The sequence below is a fragment of the Thalassophryne amazonica genome, chromosome 17, assembly GCF_902500255.1.
Source record: "Thalassophryne amazonica chromosome 17, fThaAma1.1, whole genome shotgun sequence".
NCBI classification, from domain to species: Eukaryota; Metazoa; Chordata; class Actinopteri; order Batrachoidiformes; family Batrachoididae; genus Thalassophryne; species Thalassophryne amazonica.
This window is the reverse complement of record NC_047119.1, coordinates 5,322,582-5,337,632: the sequence shown is the minus strand read 5'-3', so window position 1 is coordinate 5,337,632 and position 15,051 is coordinate 5,322,582. Positions and strand designations below refer to the sequence as shown.

The 15,051-nt window shown below is 41.1% G+C and overlaps 1 protein-coding gene across 1 annotated transcript in view; it reads left to right on the top strand.

Moving 5' to 3' along the window:
* The window catches only part of LOC117530038 (WD repeat-containing protein 41-like), a 31,735-nt gene that overhangs the window by 4,808 nt on the left and 11,876 nt on the right, over positions 1–15,051 (top strand). The window contains exons 3-5 of the mRNA XM_034192975.1: positions 3,397–3,445; positions 3,552–3,671; positions 4,725–4,787. Of these exons, the coding sequence (XP_034048866.1) occupies positions 3,397–3,445; positions 3,552–3,671; positions 4,725–4,787 (232 nt within the window). The remainder of the gene's footprint in view (positions 1–3,396; positions 3,446–3,551; positions 3,672–4,724; positions 4,788–15,051) is intronic.

Below are 15,051 nucleotides of genomic sequence, written 5' to 3'. Positions count from 1 at the left end.
CCCGCGCACACTAACATGGCCACCACCTCCGCCCCACCACCCATGAAAACACTAACTTCGTCCAGAACACCCACAATCCCACAAATTAACTCAAACAGCTATTTTCAAGACAAATTTCCGGTTTTAATGACTACTGCAATAACAAACACAAAGACATTGGCACAGTCTAATGTGTCATCATCCATGGACTTATCTGCAATGATCATCTCAAAAGTTTGCAGGAGGCATCATAATTGTTTGCCACAGTGCTCACTATCCGTGATGTGAAATTCCATCGAGTAGGAGCATTTCTGGGCAACCTTGAGCAGCCTGCAGACTCAAGAAAAGACATCCTCTTTGTGGATTTTGAGAAAAACGTGGCAAACCCAGAGAGTGATGCAAAAAATATTCTGCACGTCAATAAGCATTTAGACCCGCTGAGACGAACCGAGATTCTAGCTGTGTGCATAACATGCAACAAACATTGACGCTGGGGGAACTGTTGCCTATTATACTTGGCCTGCAAACCATTGAGAGCTGAAGCCATACAAGCAGCCAACGGCTTCTTCATAAGGAAGACGATCAAAAATGGCGTCCTGCCAAAGATCCGGTCACCAACAATTCAACTGTCTGCCATTATGTGCAGCTTGCTACTGGCGCGAGGGGCTCGTTGGAAGTGGTCCGCCTGTGAGGGCTGTGTGACGTTGAAGGAGCTCAGGCAGCAACCCGCATGCTCGGCTAGGGACAGAAACTGCGATAGAAGTCAGAAAATAGTGATAGAAGTCAGTCTCCAAACACAAGCACCTACAAAAAAAAAACAAAAAACACCAGAAATAGAAGCTTGATTTGTTGCTAGTCGTTTTTAACAAAGAAAATGCCGCTAAGAGCATTAGGAAAGTCTCCGGTTCAACTCAGAACAGAATGAAAATTAAAAAATGCTCCCACGGATGTTTACACCAAAAGATCGCTGATTCGCTCATTTTGCTGTCAATCAAAAAGGGATTCAGCCTCAGACAGATCATCCAATCATCATGCAGAAGCTGAGCGTCCGGGCCAGCCGAGGCCCGCCCACTGCCCCATAGACCCCCAGACCGCTGAGCGTTCCGATGGGCGGGACAAAGCCCAGCATTTATCCAATGACTCGTCTCGTTTCGCTGCAGTCTTTGTGTCACTATTGAACTCTGTGGGCGCTCAGCGTCCACACAGTTTAAAGCACTGTGAAGCTGTGGGTTTGAGTGAGAGGAAAGCCGCGTCATTACCAGTGATAAGAAGCTGATTCTGAACAAAAGTTGAGCGCGTTGTAACCACGAACCCCCCCACCCCCCCCCCCAGTTTTTTTTTTTTTTTTTTTTTTTTTGGACAGGGTTTTTTTTTTTTTTTTTTTTTTTTTTTTTTTTTTTGCCCGCACGGTCCGTGCCCCCCCCCCCCCGCGATGCCGCCCTGGGCGGCTGCCCGGTCGGCCCGCTTCCAGGACCGCCCCTGCCAGTCACCCTCCTGAGGAAGCCCATTTCGGCCACTTGTATCTGCGATCTAGTTCTTTCGGTCATGACCCAACCCTCATGACCATAGGTGAGAGTAGAGATGAAGATTGACTAGTAGATCGAAAGCTTTGCCTTTTGGCTCAGCAGCCTTTTTGTCACAACAGTATGGTAGAGTGAAAGCACACCCGCCCCTACTGCGCAGATTCTCCGGCCAATCTCATACTCCATCGTCCCCTCACTCGTGAACAAGACCCCGAAGTCCTTGAACTCCTTCACTTGGGACAAGACCTCATTCCCTACCCGGAGTAGGCAATTCATTGGTTTCCTCATTTTGATTCACGAGTTTTGTTGTTAAGTATATGTGTGTGTGTGTGTGCTGAATAAATTCATTCAGTTCATTCATTCATTCATTCCTGCTGAGAACCATGACCTAAGATTTAGAGGTGCTGATCCTCATCCCAGCCGCTTCACACTCGGCTGCGAAGTGATCCAGTGAGTGTTAGAGGTCACAGGCAGATGAAGCCAACAGGACCACATTATCTGCAAAAAGCAGCGAGGAGACTCTGAGCCCACCAAACTGAAGACCCTCCTCCCCCTGACTACGCCTCGATATCCTGTCCATGAATATCACAAACAGGATTGGTGACAAGGTGCAGCCCTGGCGGAGGCCAGTCCCCCTTTTGATCTGTATTTTGTAGTATTTATAATATTTTAGCTTATGAAAAGACACTTCTAACACGACTTTGACCTTGAAAATTTTTCCAAGGTAAAAATTTGTGTAATTGGAATGTAGTGTTGGCAGAGGTTTGTGCTCTACAAGCACGGTGCTCTTGTTTATTTATTTATTTATCATTCTTATTCTTATTATTATTTAGGTTGAGCTGGCCCTACAAGAAATGAATCCTAATATTGCATGTTTCAGTACTCATGCTGACTTACCAGTGATAAGATCTGTAATAGAGGAACAATCCTCGTGTTCTATTACACTTTCACAGGACCAAGACAGGCTTGAAAATGGTTTTGGGTTATTTGAACGATACTGAACAAATCTGGCTTGGTTTCCCAGTTCAACGGAAGAATTAAGTCCTGTTTCAGCCCTGAGGTCTGTTATTGTTGGTGCTTATGTCTGGATTCCGTAGTGTGAAGTGGATAAGTCTGTGACTCCCCCTGGACAGGACCCCGGGCCAATGCAGGCTATTTCCCCAGCCAAGGGAAGCCATGTTAGAGCTGGGAGAACTGAGATAATGCAGATGAATTGTCTTATCCAAGGACACAGACAGGTAGTGTGAACGGGAAAATAGCCCAGGTTTAACACAGAAGCTTTACAACAGTCTGAGGCAACACCACCTGTCAATCTCACACTTACTCAGAAACAAGACCCCAAAGTACTTGAACTCCTTCACTTGATGTCACAGGCCCCCAAAATTGTTTTGTCTACATATTCACTGGGGGTCAAAGTTCCAATCCCGTTGAAAAGTACTCATCATACACAACCCAAAAATATATCCTTTGCCACATCTCCGTTCTTCTGGTAAGTCACTTTGTCCAGAAATACAGAAAGTTCACCTTTTTCCTTTTTTTTTTTTTTGTTGTCAAAGCCCCATTTCCACTGCGGAGTCCTGCAGTAGAATTGGGCTGCTTGAAACCTCAAAATGTGCTCCAAAATGGGTTTTTTTAACTGCCATTTGACCTTATATTGAACCCTACCAAAAGTTCCTGCTTCTTTGAAGAGTGAAACCCAAGCAGGATTTGTTAGTGTCCTTCAGGAAACCCAAAGCCACTTTCATACGTTGGACCCTGTGAAAGTCTCCCAGAACTTTCAGGTTTTTCCTCTGTTACTGGTGAAAAACAAATCTGTACTTTTTAATTTTTTTTTTTTTTCTCACATAAGTCTACATGAAAGTTCTAGCTCATATCTGTCCTGGTGTGTTTCCAGGTGTGCCTCAGCGGGGGACGACGGTCTTGTTTTGGTTTGGAATGTTGAGGTGAATGTGGTATCAGCTGTAAAATGAACACGTCGTCAGAAAACATTTCCTGTGCATTGTGCAGTGATGAACAAGAAGACAATTGCTGGTTTCTTTTTTTTTCTAGACTGGTGAGAAGTTGCAGGAGCTGAGGGGCCATTCCCAACAAATAACAGCCATAACGACCTTCACCTGTGATAATGGACACACGTCGCTGCTCACTGCGTCGTCAGACCGAAGTCTCAGTGTATCCTCACACAGCGCCAAGGAAAAGCCACACGCTCTATTGGAGGCAGACAAACAAACACAGAAAAACTGCTGTTTGGCATTTAATTATACTTTCATCAACGGTATTTAAGCACCGCCAAATACAGGTGAATCCTGCTAACTAGTTGGGGTCCACAAAACCAGTCCGCGAGTTATCTGAAACCATGAGTTAATGAGGTTGACGAAAAACACTTAAACTCAGCTTACCTTGTCGTATTACATTAGTTTCGACCATTTCAGATGATTGTGGATGATTTGAAGTTTGTCAGGCACGTGTATAAATTCCAGTCTGATCTGAACCGGCAGGAAGGCTCTAAAGAGAAAGGTCACATCCAAAAACTTTGAATCATCCACAAATGTCCGCCCTGATGAAGTCCTCATTGCTGACGCGCAGTCGTCGCAGGAGGAAGAAAAAGATTCTGAACCCACTCCAGATGAAGAAATCGTTGTCCAGAATCATCTGCATTGACGATTCTTCCCAAAAACGGCCAAAACAAAATTGACTATTATAGAGTAGTCTAAATTTACGGGGTCCACAAATCAACCGTGAGTAAAACTGAAAAGCGACTTAATGAGGTTTACCTGTAATTATGGTGCATTCCACTGGCAGAACGCAGAATAATTGTTCACCTATCTGCTTAAGTACTGTGAATGGACCAAAAATTAAATTTCTCAAATCTGAGATTTTTTTTTTATTTTTATTGGCAATACATGAACAAGCTCAGTTATGTGGCAGAGTTCATGCATAAAGAAGCAGAAGGAGCATACCTACATTTGGCTGATTTAATTTAATTTTTCACTTAAGGCCATTAGCGCACAAAATCCTCATCTACATACTGCTGTCTATTTTGCGTTACCACCTATTATAAACTGCGCAATTAGTCTTACAAAGTCACCTGCAAAACTGTCTACACCCCAGCGTGCCAGTGTTTGTTTAGTGCACACGATTCGGCACTCGTTATCTGGGATGTTAGTAAAACAGGCCCACTGTGTTTGTACCTCGTGCTTGAGTTTCCTTAATCATATTTTTCAGCTGTGGGATCCTGATACCGGGAACAGGGTTCAGACCATTTCAGACCTTCAATCTTCTGTAAAGGTAATTTATTATACCTAATCAAACCTCCTGTGCTCAGAGGTATCAGTGCTGGAGCTGCTGCACACTTAAAGTGTCCCTGCCATGCCATGACGTTTTTACATATTCTTGAAGAATAAAAAAGCGTTTTCCACATGTTGTCTTTGTTTTTTACCATGAAATTACACTGAACAAGGATTTAGACGTTTCGTTACCAATCTGAGAATTTGAATTTTTCAGGTGTTCACATGAGCACCTGCAAAAAAAAAACAAAAAACAGAACATTGACATTTTTGTGTTTTCCAAATATATACATATGCATGTAAACTGAACAGCATTTTTTGTTCATACTTCTGTACATTCAAAGTAGATTAGATGTGATACAATTTATGATTACAGATGTTCTTCTATATGTGTATTTTAGACAGGAAAGTCTCCATTTAGCATAAACATTTTTCTGCAATATTATGCCTGATAAAATTTGACAACAGACATAGAAGTAAAATTTTCTTTTATTTAGAAATCTTTTTCCCCCCATCCCATGTGGGTCTGCAGCTTTTCAGATAAAGATTTGCAATCATTTGCTTTGAGTAAAAAGTGAAGAATTAGCAATCACAAGAAACGGACTTATAAATGATTAAAGTGACAAAGTGACAAAGTTTTTTTTATTCGGCACACAAAATATTCAGATAGAAAAAAATGAACAATTCCACAAACAAACACAGACAAAACTAGTGAGTCCGAAAGGGTGTGGGCTGAAGCAAAGCTTATTAGCGCCCACCCCTGCTAGTACAAGTCCAACAATTCTAATCAGTCATATTTACATAAATACAAATTCACTACTACATGTCGACACACAGACATACACATCAATGTTGTGTGGGCCGCTGAAGAGGAGGTACTGCTGGCCCACCACCACCAGAGGGCACCCTGCCTGGAGTGCGGGCTCCAGGCACCAGAGGGCGCTGCCACCTCACAGGAGCAGCCGGGGTGACAGCTGTCACCTACGACAGCTGTTACCAATCATCTGATCCGCAGCGGTATATCAGCAAGACGTCATCTCCACTTCTTTGCCGAGATATCGCTCTACCGAGGAGGTAACGTATCCAGCCAATCGTGTTGTCTTTTGACCATAAATACTTTTTTGCCTTCACGCAGATAGTGAGTAGAACAGCAGGAGACTGTATTGTGTTGTGTGGGCCGCTGAAGAGGAGGTACTGCTGGCCCACCACCACCAGAGGGCACCCTGCCTGGAGTGCGGGCTCCAGGCACCAGAGGGTGCTGCCGCCTCACAGGAGCAGCCGGGGTGACAGCTGTCACTTATCACCTACGACAGCTGTCACCACTCATCTGATCTTCAGTGGTATATCAGCAGGACGACATCTCCACCTCTTTGCCGAGATATCGCTCTACCAAGGAGGTAACGATCTCAGCTGACTGTGTTGACTTCCTGATAGTAATATCTGTTGCTTGTGTGTGTTGGACAGCAGATATTGTGTTTCTTTTTCGGACGAGAGGTGGAGGTGGTTTTCCCACCATACGTGTTGCTGGTGCACACGCACCCCTATCTGTTTTGTTCCTCGCCAGCAGTACCAGATCCGACAAGCGGAGGCAGTGGCCACCTGGGTGTTCGGGACTTGGCGGCTCCAGTATTCCCGGGGTTCGGTGGCGGAGGAAATCGTGTGGTTCCGGTTCTGCTTTGGACGGACGTCTCTTATCTTCGAGCCTGCCCACGTGACACATTTTTTGTAAATTGACTACTTGTCTACAATTGTAATTCGCTGTATTGGTTGTGCTTCTTCACAACAGTAAAGTGTTGTTATTTGACTTCCTCCATTGTCCGTTCATTTGCGCCCCCTGTTGTGGGTCCGTGTTCCTACACTTTCACAACAGTATTGGACCCTTTGGATAAGTACTCACATTCCTGCACTAACAGTGCTTTCCTGACGAGAGGTGGAGGTGGTTTTTCCACCATACGTGTTGCTGGGTGCAGGCACACCCACATCTGACTGTTTCTGTTCCTCACCAGCAGTACCAGATCCGACAAGCAGAGGCAGTGGCCACCTGGGAGTTCGGGACTTGGCGGCTCCAGTATTCCCGGGGTTCGGTGGCGGAGGAAATCGTGTGGTTCCGGTTCTGCTTTGGACAGACGTCTCCTATCTTCGAGCCTGCCCACATGACACCTTTGTGATTCGACTTTATTGTCTATTATTGTAATCGGTTGTGTTTGTTGTGCTTATTTCACAACAGTAAAAGTGCTATTTGACTTCCTCCATTGTCCTTTCATTTGCGCCCCCTGTTGTGGGTCCGTGTTCCTACACTTTCACAACACATCAATATACTATTCGCTTATAATTATATTTATATAGTACCAGATCACAAGAAAGTCGAATCAAGGCACTTTACGCCAGTAAGGACTAACCTTACCAACCCCCAGAGCAAGCACTAGGCAACTGTGGTGAGGAAAAACTCCCTATAAGGAAGAAACCTCAAGCAGACCAGGCTCTTGGGGGTGACCCTCTGCTTGGGCTGTGCCATATATACCTATATACATACGTATATACTTTACAAACATAAATATATACATATATATATATATATATACATACATATACACAGTCACTTGTATACATATACACCTACCCATATCTATATATCTACATACGCATATACATACCCACACATTCAAATATACAATAAGTCCCACTATAAATCAAATTATATTTGCTTCTTTATGATACTTAGACATGATGTTCTTTTTGAGTAGTTTCTTAAATCTTACTAAGGTACCACTCATTCTAACCTCTGTTGAACATTTGTTCCATTTCCTCACCCCAACCACAGACACAAAAACCATTTACATTTGTTCTTACTGGTGGTTTCATAAAAATTGCACAACCTCTTAAACTATATCTGGATTCCCTCAATCGGAACAGACTCTGGACATGTCTCGGTAAGGCTTGGTTTTTCGCTCGAAACAAAGTTTGAATTGTAATGTAATCGACCAAATCTATGAATTTTAATAAATTTAAAGACACAGAATGAGTTGGTTCACGATAATGTTTATTGCAGATGATTCGTATGGCTCGTTTTTGCAAAAGAAATATTGGATTGGTATTTGATTTGTGTTTCCCCATGACTCAACACAGTATGTCATATATGGTACCATCAGAGAATGATATAAAGTAAGTAACCCTTCTTGCGGCAGTAGGTCTTTGGCTTTATACAAAATGGCTATAGTTTTTGACAATTTTGATTTCACATAATTTATATGTGGTTTCCAGCTAAGTTTATTATCAATTATAACACCTAAAAATTTATTCTCTGTTACTAACTCAATTTCCTTATTGTTTATAGTTACATTTTTACATTTGGGTGCCTGTTTATTTCCAAATATAATACATTTAGTTTTTCCAAGGTTGAGTGACAACTTATTAGCGTCAAACCAAACCTTAAATTTTTCCAGTTCTTTCTCCACTATGTCCAGAAGCTGTTCAAGATTTTCACCGCTACAGAACACAGTTATATCATCCGCAAAAAGGACACATCTCAGTGAACTCAACACCCAACTTATATCATTTATATAGATTATAAACAACAAATGACCCAGCACTGAGCCCTGTGGCACCCCTGAGTTCAGAATTTGTATTATTGAATTGAACATACTGAAATCTGCCTTGTAAATAACTAGCTATCCATTCGTATGCCAGACCTCTGATTCCATATTTCTGCAGTTTAGTTAATAGTATTCTATGGTTAATTATGTCAAACGCTTTCTGTAAATAAAAAAAAAAAACACCTGTTGTGTATTGTTTATTGTCAATTGCAGTTGCTATACTTTCCACAAAGTCCATCAAAGCATGTGATGTAGTTCGAGACCTTCTGAATCCATATTGTTCTTCACAAATGATGTTATGCTTCAGTAAATAATCATTTAATCTTTTAGCAAATATTTTTTCCAAAATTTTGGAAAATTGTGGCAGGAGTGATATAGGTCTATAATTAGAAAATGTGTGTTTGTCACCAGTTTTAAACAGAGGAATTACTTTGGCTGTTTTCATTTGAGAAGGAAATTTACCAGTACTTAGTGACATATTGCAAATATAATTGAACGGTTTTACTATACAATCAATAACTTTTTTAATAAAGCCATATCCAAATTATTAAAATCAGTCGATTTCTTACTTTTTGAACCATGAACCAGATCAAGTATTTCCCTTTCATGAGTACCACCAATGAACATTGAAACAGATTTGTTAAATGTGAATTATTTACCCAGAAGTTATTAGTTGATTTAGTTGATTAGTCAATTTTACTGGCAAGATTTTTACCCACATTAACGAAGTATTAATTAAAGTGTTCAGCAATAGACTCGTCGTTATCAATCGTGATGTAGTTGTTACTCTGAAAAAATGAAGGATAATCTCTAGTTACTCTATTCTTTTTTACTATTTCATTTAATATGTTCCATGTGTTTTTGATGTTATTTCTATTTTTGACAAGTAACTCATTATAATATCTTTTTATACTGAGTCTCATGATATTGATGAACTTACTCTTATATGTTTTATACTTACTTTCAGCTTCCTTAGTTCGTAGTTTTATGAATTGTTTATATAGTACGTTTTTCTTTTTACATGCCCTCTGAAGCCCCTTAGTTATCCATGGTTTGTTGCTATATTGATTTCTATATATTTTGTCAACAAATGGACAGTGTTTATTATACAAACTGGAAAAAATGGAAATGAAAGCATCATATGACCTGTCAACATCATCAACAAAAACATCCGACCATTTCTGACTTGATAAATCCTCCCTTAAATTATCAGTTGTTTCAGGTGTTACTTTTTACTCATGAATTTGATATTGCTTCGATACATACAACAACCCTCCAATGCAAAGACTGAGAAAACTGGCAAGTGATCACTGATATCACTGACCAGTAGTCCCCCACTAAGATTACCGGATATAACGTTAGTTAAAATATTGTCAATGAGAGTTGTTGTATCCATAGTTATTCTGCTAGGATGAATGATGGTTGGAAACAGTCCTAAACAGTACAAGGTGTTTATAAATGAGGTAATTTGTGGATGATTGTGAGGGTTTAAAAAATCTATATGAAATCTCCACAGACAAATAAATGCTTATTTCTGTTGATTTTGTTGTACATTCCTAAGATAATGTCTTCAAAGGTGTCAATATTTGTCCCAGGAGCTCTGTAAATACAACTAACAACTATGTTTTTGGAGTTTATAGATGTAATTTCTATGGTAACACATTCCATGATGTTGTCCACTGTAAATGACGTGTTGTTAATGAGTTTACAGTTATAATCTGACCTTACATACAATGCATCGCCTCTGCCCCTTCTCGTCTGCCTATTAACCAGGAACAATTCATAACCATCAAGATATACCAGATCTTTATTATCCTCATTTAACCATGTTTCTGAAATTGCAATAACTGAAAAACATTTTTTGGATGTTTTCAAACAATCATTAATAGTGGACAGATTACGAGAAAGACTTTTGCTGTTGAAATGTATAATTGAAAAATCTTCATCATTGATTTTATAATTTTTGAATTGTTCTTCTGTAAAATATTTGCACTGTCTCACAATATTCTCACTGAAAAAGGTATCAGGATCATTTTCAGATTCGAAGGGGTGGTTAGCAGAGTTATTATAATTAAATGTATCTAGACAGAGCTCCTGGGCAGAAATAAATGGATCATTATCCTTAGTCATTATGTCATTCCGTTTGGTGAGATGTTCATTGATGAATACGTTTGTCCCTTTCAGTTTTCTTCCTTGTTTTAACAGTGCTGTTTTGTGTTTTCTGTTGATGAATCTCATGATGACGGTTCGTTTATCACCATCATTTCTCCGGGGCAGAGGGTGGCACGCTTCAATGTTATTTAAATCCATTTCTATACTTTAGATAGGAGGAAATCAACAACCTGTTTTTCCACAGAGCTGACCTCCTGTTCACTGTGCTCCCCTCCACTCTCATCTGTTACCGCCTGTGTGTAGGACCATGGTTTGATGTGAAGACCTGTGATGATGACGTCGTTGATTCTGGTGTACTGCTCCAATTCAGCCACTCTATTTTCCAGCTGCACCAGACGCCGGTCTTTCTCGGCGTTCTGGAGTCGTAATGCCTTCACTTCCTCCACCAGATCCATGATTGATTTCTGTTGCTGCTTCACAACAGAAATCTCCTCTGATAGAAAGTCCAGAGATTTTTTAATATCGTCACCTTCCTCCGCTGTCAGAACCTTCTTAGGCCCCATGGTCGGCTTGTGGGCTGCTTGACGATCGCCGATGTTAACAGCCTGCATTGTTTGTCACCGGGATGGATCTGCACTGTGCTGGTGCCGCGCGGCCTCGGTGTTTCCGCGCTGATGGATCCGCGGTGGCTGCACGAGGCCTCGGGGAAGCGGCACTCGTGATGCGCGGCTTTAATGATGCAGCGCGCGGCCTCAGTGAATTCACCACGTTGGGCGGGCCTCGGACGTTGTTGCTGTCCAGTCGCGGGGCTAAGTTGCCGGTTGAGGTGGTATTCCCACTGTCCGGGTTGGCAAACACTGGCGTGGCAGATGGCAACTACAAACACCACCTCTGAAAACTCAGGTACAAACTTTTTGCAGCTCGCTCTGACGACACGCAGCTCTGACTGGATATGACACGAATATGTACATATAAATATATACAAAATGTACAGAAACTTTATTTTCAATGATTTTAGAACAAACTCCTGAATTTAAGCACGCTGTGCTGCTGAAATAATTTTTTCATACACAAACACACCGTGCCAGGAATAAATAATCATTTATAAGAAAAGGTGGTGAGTGAACAAAGCGTCAAGCAACCCAGTCCAGTCGAAGATTCAAGCTTCTCTACTATGGAAACCACCTGGACAGCTGAGAGCCTACACAGAAACATTCTGTGTTTTGTAAGCAGCTTATATCCGACAGCGCTGTTGTTGTCATTCCCTGACAGCTGCGCTTCACATCCTCTTTCTGTCACGTTCGGCTGGAACATACATGTTTTGGAGCCGTCATTATTTTCACCATCAATCCCTTCATCAGAAACTTCCTCATCTTCTTCAAAAACAATCGATATGTCACTTAAATCTTCACTATAATCGCTCAATATGCCTTCACTGTCCGTGTCTGCTGTATTGGTAAACAGAGCCGTGCTGCGACACATTTACTTGAATGACGTCACATCCGTCGCAGCGAAAAAGTAGGTCAACTCGGAGGCGGTAAATTCAAATTCTCAGATGGGTAACGAAACGTCTAAATCCCTGTTCAGTGAAATTTTATGGTAAAAAACAAAGACAACATGTGGAAAAAGCTTTTTTTTATTCTTCAAGAATATGTAAAAACTTCATGGCGTGGCATGGACACTTTAAACTTTAAAAATTCACCAGATCACCAGGGATCTTTAAGACATAATTTCCAGTTTAAAATATATTTTAATAAAAAAAAGACTTTAAAGATTTAATATGAGATTATTTGTCATTCAGGGCAGCACGGTAGATTAGTGGTTAGCACTGTTGCCTCACAGCAAGAAGGCTGTGGGTTCGCTTCCCACCTGTGTGGAGTTTGCATGTTCTCCCTGTGTTTGTGGGGGTTCCTTCCGGGTGCTCCGGCTTTCTCCCACATCCAAAAACATGCAGGTTAGATGGATTGGAAACTTTCAATTGTCCGTATGTGTGTGTGTGCGGGTGTAGATGTGTTTGTTTGTCTACATGTGGCCTTGTGATAGACTGCCGTCCTGTCCAGGATGTACACTGCCTCATGTCCTGTGACTGTTGGGATGTTGGGATAGGCTCCAGCCCCCTGCGACCCTTGATGTGAGTGGGTATAGTTGAATGGATTGATTATTGTTATTCATTCATATTGTCAAACACGGAATCACCCAGGGATTAACATTCTCTGTCGCTATGGTTGACTTTCATCAATTGTACTCTACGCTGTAAAAAATTTGACCAATGGTTACTTAAAAAAATTGTGGCAACAAAGTGACACATCATTTAGTAGATTTTAAGTTCTACGTTTATGATTAAAAAGTATTGAATACATTAACGGAACTTAAAAAAATAATAAGCACATGTTAATAAAAGCAACAGTTGAAATGTGTTGGATTTAGTAATAACACGCCAAATGATGAGTTATACACGTATCACCAAAAAATATTTAAAGTAAATCCTACTCAATTTCACAAGAAAAGCATCCAACACAGGATTTATGCCAGACGCCCTTCCAGACGCAACTCCACATTACATGGAGAAATGTGGCAGGGGTGGGGTTTGAACTGGGAACCTTCTGCACTGAACCCAAGCACACTAATCACTTGGCCACCACCCCTGCCCAGCTCATATTCTGCTACATTGATGCTTAATTCAATGCATTTACACGACCCAATATCCTGACCAAACTTACGTAAAATCCAGTTTACTTACAGTTGAGGCCAAAAGTTTAAATACCCCGGCAGAATATTTGTTTCTTTTGGCCATTTTTCAGAGAATATGAATGACAACATAAGAACATTTTCTTACTCATGGTTAGTGGTTGTGTGAAGTCATTTATTGTCAGACAACTGTGTTTACTCTTTTTAAATCATAATGACAACAGAAATTACCCAAATGACCCGGATCAAAAGTTTACATACCCTTGTTCTTAAAACCATGTGTTGTCCCCTTTAACATCAGTGACAGCTTGGAGTTTTTTGTGGTAGTTGTGGATGAGGCTCTCTGATGGTAAAGCCGCCACTGAATATGTGTTGGACTTTATTTATAAGAATTACAAAGAAATACAAACAGTGTGGCACTCTATGGGACATCTGCATGGAGGAGACATTTATCAAAAACTGAGTAACTGTGCGAGAAGTAGAAGAGTGAGGAAAGCCACCAAGACACCCAGACAACCAAGAAGAAGTTACAGGCTTCTCTGCCTGTGATTGGAGAAATTGTGCACAGTGTATGTTTTGCATTTTGTATCACCAGTTATACAGCTTCATGATGAAATGGTACAGAGGAGGGTTTTCTTTCACCAAAAATCAAATATAGGCTTACATGTCAGATGTACCTTCTGGCAAATTGTAGCTGACATTTCAGGTCTTCTTTTTAATAAAATCCTCCTCTGTACCACTTCATCATGAGCATGCATACCTGGGGATACAAAATGCAAAACATACACTATGCACAATTTCTCCAATCACAGGCAGAGAAGCCTGTAACTTCTTCTTGGTTGTCTGGATGTCTTGGTGGCTTTCCTCACTCATCTCCGTCTTGCACAGTCACTCAGTTTTTGAGAACTGTCTCCTCCATGCAGATGTCCCATAGAGGGGAAAAAAAAACAAAAAACAAATATTCTGCCAGGGTATGTAAACCTTTGGCCTCAACTGTAAGTTTGATCAGGATGTTGTATGGCAACAAAGTGACTTTTCAATATTATTGAATAGATTTGAAGTCCTGTGATACAAATTAAAACTTAAAATCAAACAATTGTTTTAGTTAAAGTTAAATAAGAACAACAGTGTAAATGTGTTGAATTAATAGTAATAGATACAAAGCCCTAAAAAACAGCTGCCATCACAGCAGTAGCAGCTCCGCTTCAACTCTTTAACGAGAAGCAAAGTACCTTTTTTTAAATTCCAGTTATTGATGCACAGTCTCTGTGACGTGTGATACTTGCGTTCGTATGGGTATTTGTTTTGATAGCCTGTCTATAATTATTAGACCGATGATTAGCCTGCGTTCGCCGTTATCTGCTCGGCTGTGTTGCTGTTGCTGCTGGCAGTGGTGTGTCCTGGGTTGATGATGTGCTGTTCCGCGACAGTTGTCATGTGTGTCCTTTATGGTGTGTCTGTGGTTCATTGTTTATATGAATAGAAACTGTCCTTTTGCAAAAAGTACCAGTTTTAGTCAATAGATTTTTAAAGACAATTGAGCTCCTGTTCCCTTAAAACTCTGTTGGTCTTTAGTGTTCAAATAAATTGTAGAACAAAGCCTCTCTACAGTATGATAGGTGTAAAGACAACAGCAACACTGGTTTTCCGTGGGGGTTGGGGGGGGGTCCGCAGAAAGAGAGCACTCACAACACACCTTTTTCTCAGCTGTTTCCACCTACTTTTACACTGAAACCAATAGGAAACAAATGCATCGCAGTTTAAATGCTGTTATAAAAAGGTAGATGATGAACAGCTTACGACCTGGTCTGGGGGGGGGACAGAAGATTTTTCCCCCTTTAATCCCTGGTAACTGTATCTGTCCTGTTCAGA